Source organism: Phyllobates terribilis, unplaced genomic scaffold (assembly GCF_046119375.1).
Source record: "Phyllobates terribilis strain yellow unplaced genomic scaffold, ASM4611937v1 Scaffold_5__5_contigs__length_657084704, whole genome shotgun sequence".
Classification (NCBI taxonomy): domain Eukaryota; kingdom Metazoa; phylum Chordata; class Amphibia; order Anura; family Dendrobatidae; genus Phyllobates; species Phyllobates terribilis.
In genome coordinates, this window is record NW_027362765.1 from 162240439 (window position 1) to 162256743 (window position 16305).

General features: G+C 43.4%; 1 protein-coding gene across 3 annotated transcripts in view; it reads left to right on the plus strand.

Moving 5' to 3' along the window:
- The window catches only part of HAP1 (huntingtin associated protein 1), an 86372-nt gene that overhangs the window by 64868 nt on the left and 5199 nt on the right, over nt 1–16305 (plus strand). For 2 of the 3 annotated variants that reach the window (XM_073683308.1, XM_073683311.1), the window contains exons 4-14: nt 10695–10771; nt 12844–12960; nt 13077–13174; nt 13263–13371; nt 13597–13675; nt 14072–14202; nt 14553–14627; nt 15186–15323; nt 15408–15472; nt 15682–15891; nt 15978–16276. In XM_073683308.1, the coding sequence (XP_073539409.1) occupies nt 10695–10771; nt 12844–12960; nt 13077–13174; nt 13263–13371; nt 13597–13675; nt 14072–14202; nt 14553–14627; nt 15186–15323; nt 15408–15472; nt 15682–15891; nt 15978–16276 (1398 nt within the window). Of the gene's footprint in view, nt 1–8240; nt 8618–10694; nt 10772–12843; nt 12961–13076; nt 13175–13262; nt 13372–13596; nt 13676–14071; nt 14203–14552; nt 14628–15185; nt 15324–15407; nt 15473–15681; nt 15892–15977; nt 16277–16305 lie in introns of those variants that run through there. The other variant, XM_073683309.1, reaches the window with a different exon arrangement.

The following is a 16305-nucleotide window of genomic DNA, read 5'->3' on the forward strand; positions in this document are numbered from 1 at the left end:
AGGTCTACAATTTTGTCCCTGGTGTCCTTAGACAGCTCTTTGGTCTTGGACATGGTGCAGAGGTTTGAGTGTGATTGAGTGTGTGGACAGGTGTATTTTATACAGGTAATGAGTTCAGAGTAGGAGGGCTTCGTAAATAAAAACTAACAGGTCTGTGAGAGCCAGAATTCTTGCTGGTTTTTAGGTGATCAATACTTATTTCATGCAATAAAATGCAATTTAATTATTTAAAAATCATGCAATGTGATTTTCTGGATTTTTTTTTAGATTCTGTCTCTCACAGTTGAAGTGTGTCTACGATAAAAATTACAGACCTCACCATTCTTTGTAGGTGGGAAAACTTGTAAAATCGGAAGTGTATCAAGCACTTATTTTCCCCATTGTGTGTAATATTAAAGTGCACCTGTCAACAGGATTGTGCTCAGTAAACTACATACATTCATTATCTCCAAACTGGAAGGAAAGATTATACAAGAACCACAGGATGGATTTCATCAACCAAGGTATCATTTTAATCAGTGTACCGGTGCCCACCTGACAGTGTATGTAGTTTACTGAGCACAATCCTGCTGACAGGTGCACTTTAAGTAATGCTGCAGAGGGCCGTTGGGTGAACCCTGGGACATCAGGACCCATGTGTGACTGCCACCTCTGCACTCCTAGTGTTACTGCCAGTGATGTGACACCTAAAGGACTGAATTGGCAGACATAACCGACTCATGATGAGTAATGAATGGGTACACAGTGGTGCATCATGGGTTCCCAGCACCTGGGGCAAGGCAAGAATTTTGCGTCCGCTATGCTAATGCGCTGCTCCAAAAAGCACCTCACCACACTATAGTACCCACCAAAACACATTGTTGGCCCAAACAGTTACTTGGTGGAGACTTTGAGACCTTAGTACATAACTAAACATACATGACTGGGCCAGGACAACAGCTTGGTGGAGACTTGGTACACAGAGCTTTATCACTCACACATATTAAACCACTTCCACAGAAGTCAGGGCAGCTATCCAACCCATGCTCCAGTGATCCAACAGGTGTGTTCTCCATAATGCCCTGCCCTATAATCAGTGTTGTTATTGATGGGATCAGATATGGTTTACCAAGGAAACTACCTGAGCATAATAGTCACAAAAGCCTTTTCGCTGTTAGCAGCAATGTGGACCTTTTTGTGATTTTTTTTTTCTCTTGATTTGAATGGCCAATCAGTCTTTCAGATGACGTCCCCAAACTTCGTGGTAAATGAATCTCCAATGTACTCCTCTGTTCGCCATTTCTAAGCGATTTATGCTATGAAGAAACTTCAGTGGCCACTATTATAGGGGTCAGGCTGAGCTATAGGTCACGCATAGGCAGCATTTGTCTCGGGACCTAGTGTGTGATGGGCATAAAGGACCCAGTACCGCATAGAAAGACACCAGTATCATAAATGTCACATGATCTGTGGAGGTCCTGTTAAAGATTTTTGCATTGATGCCAATGAGCCTTATGATACCCCTTGAACATAGGTTTTAGAGATAGCATTGCTGCATAATTAGCCAGATTTTCCTAAATGTACTCTGGATGTATGACATTACATCTATTGTCGTCATGTATCACATGCAGGTAAGATCAGATACTTTTGGCTTGTAGTAAAATAGTCATGTATATGGGCTATGAGTCCTAAAGCCTAAAAGTCCTTTAACTTTGGAGGCAATGGTGATTCAACCCTGTCCTTCTAAACATGTACCAATTAATCATATTGTGAGGAGCTAACCACCCGTATATGATGGATTTAATATTACAAAGTTATTCATAAGAACAATATCTCTTTGTTTTGGCCAATTAGATACGAACTTAGGACGAAACCTCATGTGAGCGCTCGCATTTAGACTTTATTACCATAGTACATAAGGTGCTGGATGTTCGCATGGAATAGGAGGTACAGATGGTGCTTGGTATAAACATGTCTTAACCAGGGATCTTGGCACCTTTTGTTGCACAGAGCATACTTGTCATTTACCCTATAACCAGAGTGAATGCACGGTCTTGCTGCTCTCATCCCCAAGTTTAAAACTGCTTTTGGTGTACATATCAGTCTAATATGTCCAGAAACTGTCATCTGGAATCTTAAAGGGGTTCTCCACTACTCAGACAACACCTTCTCAATCCTCATGTCTCCCCCTTGCAAAATAATAACACCTATATTCCCCTCCAGTGCCGGCATCGTTCTAGCAGTCTCAGCACTGTCTCTCCCGGGGATCGTGTAACATTGTTATGTCATGTGATCCCTGGGGCCAATCAGTGGCCATTTAACTTTATTTGCCTTCAGACAAATCACGTGCATCCAGAAGAAATCAGAGCTGAAGCTGTCTCAGTTCCTGCGGATGTATGTGATTCATCTGAATGTGATTATTTTAAAAAGGGGAGACATGAGGACTGAGAAGGGGTTGTCCAAGTAGTGGACATCATCTTTAAGCCTTGCCTGACATCTTTCCTTTGCTCTTCCAGAGGTGTAGCTAAGGGTTCAGCACAGAGGGAGCAAAACAAGACTTCAGTGGGTCTCTAATCTAAACATGTATGGTGCTGCTCCCCAAACATAGTGAGTATAAGGGAACTTCAGCAAGACAATTCTGTTACTGAAAAAAAAAACTATACAAAGAGTGATACCGATATTACTACCATATGGTGACATATAGTGTTAGATACCTGTCCTTCAAAGCATATAAGAGATTGCAGCAGTTATAGATATTGGCTTACAGGTGATGTTCTTTCCGATGGAGTTGTTCACTCTTCCCATCTGGCCCAGACCGACATGACCACTTCTTCCAGCCACGACTAATCTGCAGAGTTTACAACAAAGACAAATAGAAATAATGTCCCCCTTAGTTCCTGCACATATAATTATATTGCCTTAAATCTACTCACATGCAGTAGTAATGACCCCCCCCCATGCTTTGTAATGCTTCCTGATCTCCCAATGTGTAGAAATTATGCCCCAAATCACCCCATGTGTTGTAAAAATGCCCTCCTGAGTTCCTGCACGTATAATTATAATGCCCCCACAAACGGTAATATTCAGCCTCCCCCACAAGACAAAGTATATTAATAGGTGTCCCCCCGTGTAAACAAATAATGCTGCTTGAGGTCTCCCACAAAAAAAGTAAAAGTGTGTCAGAAAATTTAAAAAAACATATCCACTAACCTAACGCCGGATCCTGGCAAGTTCAGCATCCTAGTGCCGGTGGAGCAATGTGGTGATGTCACCGAGCGCCGTCTGACGTCCTGATCATGCCCCTGCATGATCAGGACGTCTGATCATAGACCACCCTTTTCTACCCCTCCCCACCATCCCGGTAGCAACGCTACTGTCTTCAGATTTATTTTTCTAACTTGCTGTGAACTGAAAGCCGTCTGATCTGTTATGCCTGTATATAGTTTGACAGACTGGGGAGCAGAAGTAGAGACAGACTTGTCCACGCTTTCTGTATATATGGCTTCTTGGGGGGTGTACAGTGCCTCATGGAGGCACCATAATGGCTGCACCAATGGGCCTAGCAATAAAGAACCCTTATAAACGTACCCGTAATTATGACTGGAAGACCTAGAAATTTCAGGAGTATTGCAACTTTAGTGTGTTTACATATTCTCTACCTTATAGCCACTTATTAGGATTATGGAATTCATCCCCCTGGCTTATGCACAGCCTTAAAACAAACCTAGTTTTTTCCCAGATGACATCAAATTTTACACCATTTGAGCAAGTTTCCCTTTAACACTTCTTAACCCTTGGGCACACTTCTAATCTGAGTTTACAGCTGATTCTTATCTGTATAGGTCCTGTTTAAGGTCTTATTTCTTCAGTGCTGGTGAGGCTGGAGCTACACACAGTTTTCTCATCTGGCACTAGGGCCTGTGTGCAACTGCTACCTCTTCATCCCACATATTTCAGATTCTATGGGGCGATTCTTGAAGGCTTTTACATCGCAATATTTTAGCGCAATTCGGAGCTTTTAGATTTATTTCGCTAGTCCTGGCTGGCTATGCTAATGTGGTGGAGCATGGGTGGGGCGTAGCTACGTCCACTTGTCAAATTGATGAAAACTTACAGCAAGTGGTGTAACTTATTCCAGTTCCTGATTGGAGTAGCATTTAATTCTTTAAGTGGCGTGTGCCTATAAATGAATAAGATGCATCGTACTCCAGTGAGACCGGTCATTAATACTCCAGGGAAACAATGCTCACTCATGCTGTTGTATTTTATAGGGTCTGTCTAGTGGAAACTACTTGATTGATGGCACCTGCACAGATTGTCAGAACAGGGAACTTTTAACCCCACTAGAATGGATCGGCAGTGTGCCTCATGCTCAACCGCTGCTCCATTAATTCCTTTTGGGGCTGCCAAGTGCTGCGCTCTGCTTTTCTTAGGAGCCCTATAGAGAATGAATGAAGTAAGGTTCGGACGTCCAACCTGCCACATCGTTTTCTAATGGGGACAAAAGTTCCCCTTCGGGAATAAAGTTCTGCGGGGCAAGCGGTTGGATCCCTACCAATCAGCAAGTTGTCACCTTGTTTTCGCCTGACAACCCCTGAAATATACCCAATAATTTGTTCCTTTGATCTGCAGAATTGATTTTAGTCGTGTGATTTGTTGGTTTATACATATAAAATGACTGTTTATTGAATTCTAAGTGGTTTTCCCCTTTTTATACTATCACGTATCAGTGGTGGGAGAGATCTGTACCGTTGTGTGCATCAGTTTCTGCAGTGCTACTATGTGTCTATGGCAGTGAACCTTCCTGCTGCTGGAAGTAGTAGTGTTGTTTATTTGTATTGTGTTTACATTGTTTAGTTGTGCTTTTTTAGCTTTTGCCTCTTTGACGTTTATATATGTGTGTATATATACAGCGGGTGAAATAAGTATTGAACATGTCACCAATTTTGTAAGTAAATATATTTCTAAATGTAATAATGAGAAATGACACAGGGAAAAAGTATTGAACACGCTTACTGAAATTTATTTCATTGTTTGTACAAAAGGCTTTGTTAGTGATAACAGCTTCAAGATGTCTCCTGTGTGGAGAAACTAGTCGCTTGCATTGCTCAGGTGTGATTTTGGCCCATGCTTCCACACAAACACTCTTCAAATCCTGAAGGTCTCATGAGCTCTTTCTATGAACTCTGAGCTTTGGTTCCTTCCATGAATTTGGATATTCAGGATTTGGATTCAGGTCAGGTGATTGACTGAGACATTGTAGCAGCTTTATTTTCTGTCTCTGAAACCAATTGAGAGTTTCCTTGGCTGTGTGTTTGGGATCATTGTCTTGCTGAAATGTCTTCCCTCGTTTCATTTTAATCATCCTGGAAGATGGCTGATTTTTATCAAGAATGTCTCTGTACATTTGTCCATTCATCCTTCCAATGGCATATGCTGAAAATCAGTCCCACACCATGATGTTCCCATTTCAAAACTTCACTGTTGGTACAGTGTTTTTTGGGGTGATATACAGGGGTGTAACAACCGAGGTCACCTCACCCCACATCCAGTTTAAGTGTATTGTGGCGCACAGACCCATCGGGTAAATGCGCGACAATACACGCTGCCGGACAATTAGAGGACAGCAACTAACATCTGCGTGCACGTGACGGGGTGCATGCAGGCAGTGACGTCATACGCCACCGTCACACGCCAAAATCGGCTGCTGGCTTCACAAGAGGACACCGCGTGGCTTGGGAGTGAAGGGAAGGTAAGTATTTAGTTTTTTTAAAAAACAAAAATCCGTTGCCATACTACTACATGGATGACTTTGGGGGATGCATTATACCATATGGATGATTATGGGATGTGCATTATACCTTATGGATGACTATGGGCTGTGCATTATACTTTATGGATGACTACGGGATGTGCATTATACTTTATGGATGACTTAGGTTCATTATACTTTATGGAGGACTATGGGATATGCATTATACCTTATGGAGGACTATGGGCTGTGCATTATGCTTTATGGATGACTATGGGCTGTGCATTACACTTTATGGATGACTATGGGCTGTGCATTATGCTTTATGGATGACTATGGGCTGTGCATTATACTTTATGAAGGACTATGGGATATGCAGTATACCTTATGGATGAATATGGGATGTGCATTATACTTTATGGAGGACTATGGGTGTGTATTATACTCTATGGAGGACTATGGGATATGCATTATACCTTATGGAGGACTATGGGCTGTGCATTATGCTTTATGGATGACTATGGGCTGTGCATTATACTTTATGGATGACTATGGGATGTGCATTTTACTTTATGGAGGACTATGGGATGTGCATTATACTTTATGGATGACTATGGGCTGTGCATTATACTATATGGAGCACTAAGGGCTGTGCATTATACTATATGGAGGACTATGAGCTGTGCATTATATTTTATGGAGGACTATGGGCTGTGCATTACACTTTGTGGAGGACTATGGGCTGTGCATTATATAATATGAAGGATATGGGCTGTTCATTATACTACATGGTTGACTTTGAGCTGTGCATTATACTTCATGGATGACTATGGGCTGTGCATTACACTTTATGGAGGACTATGGGTTGTGCATTATACTATATGGAGCACTAAGGGCTGTGCATTATACTATATGGAGAACTATGGACTGTGCATTATATTTTATGGATGACTGGGCTGTGCATTATATAATATGAAGGATATGGGCTGTGCATTATACTACATGGTTGACTATGGGCTGTGCATTATACTTTATGGATGACTATGGGCTGTGCATTATACTATATGGAGCACTATGGTCTGTGCAGTATATTATATGGAGGACTATGGGATGCATTATACTATATGGAGGACTATGGGGGGGGTGCATTATACTTCTGGTATGGAGCCCCATGACTTCTATATACCCCCCCTGGTGAGTATAATAGTTTATTTTTTTTGCTATACTTTAAAGAACAGCAGCAGAGCAGGGGACATATACCAAGATGAGAATATATATACCAGGATGGGGCCAGGATGAGGGACATATATACCAGGATGAGAGACATATATAAAAGGATGGAGGGCGCATATATATTTAATTTATTCAGGATGGGGTGTGCCCTGTCCAAATCTTACATTGGGGACCATCAGACTTTAGTTACGCCACTGGTGATATGCAGTACCTTTTGGCCTCCAAACATGTGTATTATGGCATCCAAAGAGTTAAATTTTGGTCTCCTCTGACAAGACTATATTCTCCCAGTATCTCACAAGCTTGTCTAAATGTTGTTGATTAAACTTTAATCGTGCTTGAACATGCTTTTTTTTCAACGATGGAGTCTTGCGTGGTGAGCATGCATACAGGTCATGGAGGTTGAGTGCATTACTTATAGTTTTATTAGAAACAATTGTACCTGCTGATTCCAGGTCTTTCTGTAGCTCTCCACAGGTGGTATTTGGCGCTTGGACAACTCTTCTAATAACTTTTCACTCATCTGTCTGAAATCTTGCAGGGGATATGGCCCCAAAAGTGCTCACTGGAACCTTCAGTAGTTTAGAAAATCTTCTGTAACCAATGCCATTAGTATTTTTTTGCAACAATACGGTTGCAAAGGTCTTGCGACAGCTCACTGGTTTTACCCATCTTGAGATGTTTCTTGTGTGGCACCTTGGTAATGAGACACCTTTTTATAAGCCATCAGTTGAACCAGCTGATATTATTTTTCACTAATTGGCAGGATAGCTTTTTAATTACTGATAGATTTGAGTTGGTGTCATGCCTTTCCATGGCTCTTTCTTCATGTGTTCAATAGTTTTTCCCTGTGTCATTTCTTTATACACACAAACAACGCGCATACATTTTCCTCTTGTTGGACATATTGGTCTACAGATTCTAAGTCCTTATGTTGCAGTATTTTATTGTGTCTTTTTTGCCCCTATTTCTATATGTGGCATCTTGCGTGTGGTTGTACACTTTATTGTGTCCATTCCTATGTTTATGGCTTACAGATAAGAGCAGGTGTCAGATTGTCAATGCTTGGAACATACCATTTCTCATAACTGAAAAGGGGAGTTCTCATCACATAGTTTATAGTGTGACTGCAGGAAAAACAATCTCAGAGATGTTTTTCCCAATGGAATGAAGGGGGTGGGTCTCTTACTTATTACCATCTGAAAGGAGCCCTGTATGTTAATTGGGAGTGGAGAATGTTGTTTTGCCAGCCTGTCCCGCCCTCTTGTCCTGGGAGTAGGACTGCCCAGCCAGGTGTATATACACAGACACCCAGGGTAGTAAAGGACTAGACCCCAGCAAGCTCCACTACTGCACACACTGGCGCAGCACATTACAGAGTGCCACTCACTGCCACCTCCTCTGATGTCTGCAGACTGTGGATGTCAGGATATGAGCAGGCACAGCGCTGGGAGCTGCCTGTTCTCCAAAATTCCCAGTAAAGTTCCTGTAGGGGTTCACGTCCCTCATTGAGAGAGCTAGTACTTGCCACCATTTGCCTTCCGGCAGCCATGGAGTTCTGGGAAAACTCCTTCCGCCGTGCAAACGACAATGAATGCAATGGAAATCTTATTTTCGAAATTGATGAGGACTCGATAACAGATGACCTGGAAGGTAGGGTCCAACACGCCAGTATGGACGAGGCCATTCCTTAGTATATAATTGTGTCCTTCCTGGTAAATTAGATTGTCAGCTCTTGTGTCTATGATCTGTAAATGTTTGTGATTGCAAGCTCCTGGAGATAGTTGCGGTGTCTTGAGATTGGAGACATTGGAGGTTGCTGGTGTTGCTTTGCTAGCTCTGTAAGGTGTCAGGGTGAGCACAGTTGTTTACTCTCCTTGCCTGCTGGTGGTCTGGGCACTTTAGATATTATCTACCCATCCCTGGTGTATCTGTGGCCTGGGAAGTCCTATTTGTCCAGCGCAGATGATTTATTGCAGGTCCCTGTGGCTTCCTGATGTGTTCATGCACTTTACATGCAAGACTTGGGGACCCACAAGGCTCAGCTTGCACTTAAAGTAAGTTAGAAGTGTAGATCCTAAAGGATCTGGAGAGTCATTAACATCCAAGGTAGTCAAATTACAGATCATTAACAAAAATGTATCCCGGTATCCACCCCATAGTACATAATGAACTGTTAGGTCATCAATTAAATGACACAATCAAATCATTAAGTCACGGCAAAAATACATTTCACTAAAAGTCTCCAGATTATTATTAGTCACTATGCAATGACTGATTCTCGTCTGGCTGGAAATCATCACTAAAGACAACTTGGGTTCTGATATTTTGGGGTTTTTCTTCTGTAACCTTTGTCTTAACTCAGGATAATATTCTTATTGTCTATAGTCCTGATTAATTTCTTAATATATTTATATAGTGGTTTAATTTCTGAATTTCTGATAGAAAGCTCCAAATCCTCTGCATACGCAGAACTAATAAAATTCCTGCCACCTGCAGCCACCACTAGAGGGGGCATAAGAGCTCACTGCTGACAGTTTACAGAATGAACACCATATTAACACAGTATCTGGAGCTCCTTCTAGTGGGGGCTGCAGGTAGCTCTTTTGAACTCTACTTGTAGACAGTGGATTTGGAGCATTAATAACAAACAACAAAGCATTAGGATTTTAATATATCTTTTATGGAGATTAATCAGCTGATTAAAGATAAAGATGCCAAACAGAAAAAGGTAGAGATTCACTTTAATGCTTGTTCTAGGCGATGAATGATTTGATATAGTCATCAGTTATCATGTCTTCGGTGCTGAAATTAATGGTTTTGACCAAAGGGAATGTGTTGTTGTTTTTTTTTTTAGTCTTTACGAATAAACCCCACTTTTATTGAAGATAACAACTCGTTGCCACATGGAAATGGTAACTGTTGAGCGTCTGCCATACTGGGGGATGGAGGAGGTCATCTTGTCTGACCTGTCTTAGTATCCTAATAACATATAATCAAGGCCTCTTTCTCCTTGCACCTCTTAATTGCTGTCCTTTAGTACCTATCTTATCACTTTCTATAGTTTAACATGCATTGGGCAGACCGGTTATGCGTGGCCCCGGGCCATGCTTCTTCTCTAGGAATTTCCACCTGAGCAGCTGCATAAATCAACGCTCTGAAATCTGACGCTCTCCAGCTTTCGGAACACTACAACTTCCAGCCACTGGCAGGACTGGATGGGAATGCTGGGATTTGTAGTGTTATCGCTGTTGGAGAACTCTAAGATCACTGGCCGAGATAACCCCTATTCTAGCTCCATAATACGCTGCAGACTCTTTCAGCTCGTTGTACAAGATGGTGACAAGTTTTTAAAGGGTTAAAGAAATGCTGACCCCAATACTCGCCATTACAGGAATGCACAGCTAGTGTTTACCATCAGCAAGACCCAATTACTGACAATTAGTGTCTACGCCAATGACAAGACCCCCCGCCCCCCCATCTAAGGTTATGGTTGTGCCCAGTGAGCATGCGACTTAATCCAGAAATGGGATATTCCAATATTATGGAGGGGGGTACATTAATTAAATTAATATTGAATTAAAAAGATGACTACCCTGGAGAAAGTGCTTTTATTTGAGTTCCACTTACAGGGAGACATAATATTCATGGTATTAGCTTTATCTTTGATATAATGGAAAAAAAATGTTTTAATTCTATGTTTTTCATTTTTCATCCTTTTAATTTGCAGTTCTGTGTTCTGAGCGGGTGGGCAGAGTGACCAAGACCTATCGGGACATAGACGCTGTGACCAGTCTGCTCGAGGAGGTATGTAATGCTGAGGTAACAGCAGATGCGTCACAGAAGGTTCATGACTCTGATTACAGAAGGATCGCTGAAATCCAGATCAGAGCAAATTATAACAGATTGTGCCCGGCATTCACTCGTCTTCATATATATAGTACCAGAAAATAAACGTGGAAGAATACTGGGCTGTTACGTAGGTGTAAAAGTAGCCGGGGTGCACACAGAAAGTTAAAGGACTCCATAGCAAAACTTGGAATAGGGCTCACAAAGAGCGTGACTTCACTTACACTGAAGGTATAATACAGCATAATTTTATATATACCATTACAGAGATCGGAGCTGTGTTTCCAACACTCCTCTGCTTCCTTCCTTCTCTTCATCCTTTCTTCCTTCTCTTCATCCTTCCTTCTTTCTCTCCATCCTTCCTTCCTTCTCTCCATCCTTCCTTCCTTCTCTCCATCCTTCCTTCCTTCTCTCCATCCTTCCTTCCTTCTCTCCATCCATCCTTCCTTCCTTCTCTCCATCCTTCCTTCCTTCCTTCTCTCCATCCTTCCTTCCTTCTCTCCATCCTTCCTTCCTTCTCTCCATCCTTCCTTCCTTCTCTCCATCCTTCCTTCCTTCTCTCCATCCTTCCTTCCTTCTCTCCATCCTTCCTTCCTTCTCTCCATCCTTCCTTCCTTCTCTCCATCCTTTCTTCCTTCTCTCCATCCTTTCTTCCTTCTCTCCATCCTTACTTCTTTCTCTCCCTCCTTCCTTCTTTCTCTCCCTCCTTCCTTCTCTCCATCCTTCCTTCCTTCTCTCCATCCTTCCTTCCTTCTCTCCATCCTTCCTTCCTTCTCTCCATCCTTCCTTCCTTCTCTTCATCCTTCCTTCTTTCTCTCCCTCCTTCCTTCTTTCTCTCCCTCCTTCCTTCTTTCTCTCCCTCCTTCCTTCTCTCCATCCTTCCTTCTCTCCATCCTTCCTTCCTTCTCTATCCTTCCTTCCTTCTCTCCATCCTTCCTTCCTTCTCTCCATCCTTCCTTCCTTCTCTCCATCCTTCCTTCCTTCTCTCCATCCTTCCTTCCTTCTCTCCATCCTTCCTTCCTTCTCTCCATCCTTCCTTCCTTCTCTCCATCCATCCTTCCTTCCTTCTCTCCATCCTTCCTTCCTTCCTTCTCTCCATCCTTCCTTCCTTCTCTCCATCCTTCCTTCCTTCTCTCCATCCTTCCTTCCTTCTCTCCATCCTTCCTTCCTTCTCTCCATCCTTCCTTCCTTCTCTCCCTCCTTCATTCTTTCTCTCCCTCCTTCATTCTTTCTCTCCCTCCTTCCTTCTCTCCATCCTTCCTTCTCTCCATCCTTCCTTCCTTCTCTATCCTTCCTTCCTTCTCTCCATCCTTCCTTCCTTCTCTCCATCCTTCCTTCCTTCTCTCCATCCTTCCTTCCTTCTCTCCATCCTTCCTTCCTTCTCTCCATCCTTCCTTCCTTCTCTCCATCCTTCCTTCCTTCTCTCCCTCCTTCATTCTTTCTCTCCCTCCTTCCTTCTTTCTCTCCCTCCTTCCTTCTCTCCATCCTTCCTTCCTTCTCTCCATCCTTCCTTCCTTCTCTCCATCCTTCCTTCCTTCTCTCCATCCTTCCTTCCTTCTCTCCATCCTTCCTTCCTTCTCTCCATCCTTCCTTCCTTCTCTCCATCCTTCCTTCCTTCTCTCCATCCTTCCTTCCTTCTCTCCATCCTTCCTTCCTTCTCTCCATCCTTCCTTCCTTCCTTCTCTCCATCCTTCCTTTCCCTCCCTTCCTTTTTCTTCCTTTCCTTTTCTTCCTTCCCTTTTCTTTCCTTTCCTTTACCTTTCCTTTACCTTTCCTTTACCTTTCCTTTACCTTTCCTTTACCTTTCCTTTACCTTTCCTTTACCTTTCCTTTCCTGCCTCTGTGTTGGAGTTCAGTGATGAAATTCAGGTTATATGCAGTCACCACTAGGGATAGCTCAATACATACAGCATTATACCAGTGCTAACAAATCAATAGGAGTTGTCACACTCTGTCCCCTAGTGGCAGCTACTGGGAACTGTATTTTCTCGTTTTAGGAACTTATTAAATTTACCAGTTTTTTTTTTTAGAAAGAGCGAGATCTGGAGCTGGCCGCCCGCATTGGGCAGTCTCTTTTGAAACAGAACCGAGAACTGACCACAAGGAATGATTTTCTGGAGGAACAGCTGGAGGGTGCCAAAGAAGAGGTAAAGGGAAAAAAAATGACAGTCGGGTATAACAGATGATGCCAGGCAGAGTGGAGCTGCCTCTGATAAAAAGCAGCCATGTTTTCCTGATCTCTCGTATGTTGGCGCGGTTTCAGGTCTTTCAGCTGCGACATGACATCTCAATGCGGGAAGATCTTCTTCACCTGTATACCAGCAACTCGGACAGTGAACCGGTGTCTGCCACTGCTACTCCGTAAGGATTGTTCATTTATACATGTTCCAGACACGAGCGCCATCCCGCATATCCGTGTCTTCATCGGTCTCTTCTCTTTTCTTGATAGGTTGCGGAGGAATCAGTCTTCCTTTTGCCTTCAACAAAGCATTCAGCTGGATACCTTGGAGCAGAAGCTGAAGAGCCTGGAAGACGAGAACCAGAAGATGCGCAGTCAGGTGAGTTGTATGGCTGGGGCCCTGTTGGTGCTATGTGGGGTTGGGCAGCATTTCTGGATACTTGGTCCCTAATCGGAGCACGGTGCCAGTTGGCTAGAGGAGCTCTTGTTGCATGGTGTCTGAAGCCTGAAGGTGCTGTGCATAGTGTCAGCCACACGGAGGTGCTATGTAGAAAATCTGCGACCTGTAGGTGATGTCTCACAATTGCTTTGTTTCCTTTCTCAGGCCGATCATATACTTGAAGCCACCAGTGATTATGAGGATCAGGAGGGGTCCTTGATGCTGGACTGTGTTGAACAATTCTGTAAGTTTCCATAAAACATTTTAGGACATCCCAGTCATCTGTCTTATGTCGATTTGCCATTTATGTTAAGTTTTAATCTACATTTATGACCTGTGTCTACAATATCGATGACAACATGGCCGACTGGTGACATTGGCAAATATCCTTGTTCTTGTGGTGTCCCCCACACTCAGTGTAGCATCTATTCCCACGTGTCACTAGTTCCGTCACTGCCAGCTGCCTGGGCTAAGACCCATTGCTGGAAGCATTTCATTGGGGAATTTTTCCTTGTGGGGTAAGGGGAGATGTGCCTGGCCAGCATGGATTTTCACTTAATTCCTTTGAAATGCGTTGGATCTGGAGGAAGGCATTTGCTTATTTTGGCTGCAGTATAAAACCCTTCTGATCTATGTTTAGCTGAAGCCAGCAGACAAGTGGCATTGCTGGCAGAAGAGTTGGCACGAAGAGGAGAAGATGCAGCCCGGCAGCAGGAGGAGATCAGCCAGCTCCTGGCACAGATCGTAAATCTACAGCAAAAGTGCCGCAATGTGAGTGCGATCTACTTCTTGGTCTGTAGACACAGGAATAATGGGTGACTGTATTCTGGAGTACCGTTCTATAAAGGGGTGTACTCTCCATGATAAGTGATGAACTATAAAATAAGCCATTACTTCCCAATAAGAGCTGGTGTTGGGAAGGGGGACAATCTTCAGGCTCCTGCACAGATTGCCACTTCCTTCCCCTCCCTTGCCAAGAGACTGGAGCCCACCAATCAGTAACTTATCGCTAGTTCTGGCAATATGCCTCCTAATGGTGGGAATACCCCAATTCATATAATATGCACCCCTTGTTGTAAGTGATTAGCTGATTAATTTATTCTTCTATCTGATTTTTTAAGATCTCTGCAGAGAATGAAGAACTGCAGCAACACCTGGCCGCTGTGAAGGAACGAGAACGTCTGCTAAAAACCGAGGTAATTGTAGCTGGATGCATGAAATCAGGCCAATGGTGTACGGACTATTCCAAGAAAACCTATACCATTCAGGGACGGAGGGGGTCTTGCATCGCCCCCACACGCCCCATACTATCCATAACCCAGTGTACTAATGCAGTGTAGTCACTAAGTCCTCCTGGCACCCATGACAAATGCGCAAGTGCCCAACTGCCACTTTATGATATGACTTTGATCATTTGACTGTGTATTTGGTATAGTTAGGAAGTTGTCCCAAGTGATTAGAATGGCCTATCCCCCCCAAAAAATATCAGCTGACTGATAATGTCCCTACCACACAATCAGTCCTAGATGGACGGTATCAGATTGTGTAGATGCACACACTAGCTATTGACAAGAAAAGTAAAAATGTCCAATTTTCAATTGGTTGATACTTTTCCAGGAGGAATCACATAGTAACCTTACAAAGTAGAGTCCTATGAAAGTTGCTCTATAATTATTTCATAAGATATGTCAGAAGATGTGCCAGCGCCTCTTTAATTATGGGATTGTGATTCCAAAATTATTCTTTTCTTGCAGCTTCAGGATTTGCAGGAGAAACATAAAGAATGCCAGGACATGTTACATGAAGCCCAGGAAGAGTTAAAGAACCAGCGAAACCGAAGTCTTCCTAACAGTACCATCAGCAGATACAGCACCTTGAACATCTTTCCCCTGGTAAGCAGCAGGTGTAACCATCTGCAACTTTCAGGTATTCAGGACTTTAATCCCAAAGTCTTAGTATGTGTTTCTTCTCCACAGGATTCCTTGGCTGCAGAGATTGAAGGAACCATGAGAAAAGGCATTGATGCCTCTTCCGAGCTCAAGTACGTACCCGACTCATTCAATAAGTGGGGCTTCTAAGAACAGTGTCCAAAATATGCTGTGATACATCCCCCCCCCCCCCCCCCCGCTTACATTGCAGCACCACTACTAGAAATACCTAGAAAACCCCTAATTGTATGTCATTGTATTTCTACATTACAGTAAAGTCTGAGTTTCTGATTATTGCCCTCTAACCTCTTCACCCACACAGGAGCTACAAGCGAGTGTTTGAGACGGTCAAAGCTGCCAACCAAGTGGTGAGGATCAGATCTGTACCAGGCTCTCGAGCTCCATCTCGGAGACCATCAGCTGCCCCCAGTCGTGTTGGTACTCCACCAATGAGCTTCTGTGAGTCAGAGGGTGCCAGCATGGTGCTAGAAGAGGAGCAGACCCTACTACCGGTAGACCCTGAATCTTCTGTGTAAGTTACAGTTCCATAAATCTCTAAGAAATCAAGAAGTTACTAGGTCCATTACTAACCCTTCATCTAAATGGATTCATTTACAGTGTTGGAGGGAAGAAGTTGGGCACCCCTGGTACACCTGGAGGCCAGGACCTGGCTGCAGCTCTTCAGATACTCAGCGCTCAACAGGACTCTCACACCCCTGACAGCCTTTTCGAACAGAGGGAACACAAGTTGCAACGACATGGCGAGACATCAAGTGGGTTCCTCACCCCCAATGAGAGTGTCCTGTCTACTGGCACCAATTACTCTGGTATCTCTGAGGCCAGCGGCAGCTCAAGCTTCTCCTTGGGTTCAAGGTCCTACCTTCCGGAGAAGTTGCAGATCGTCAAGCCTATAGAAGGTGAGCAGACGCTTGAGACAAAGTGTCTT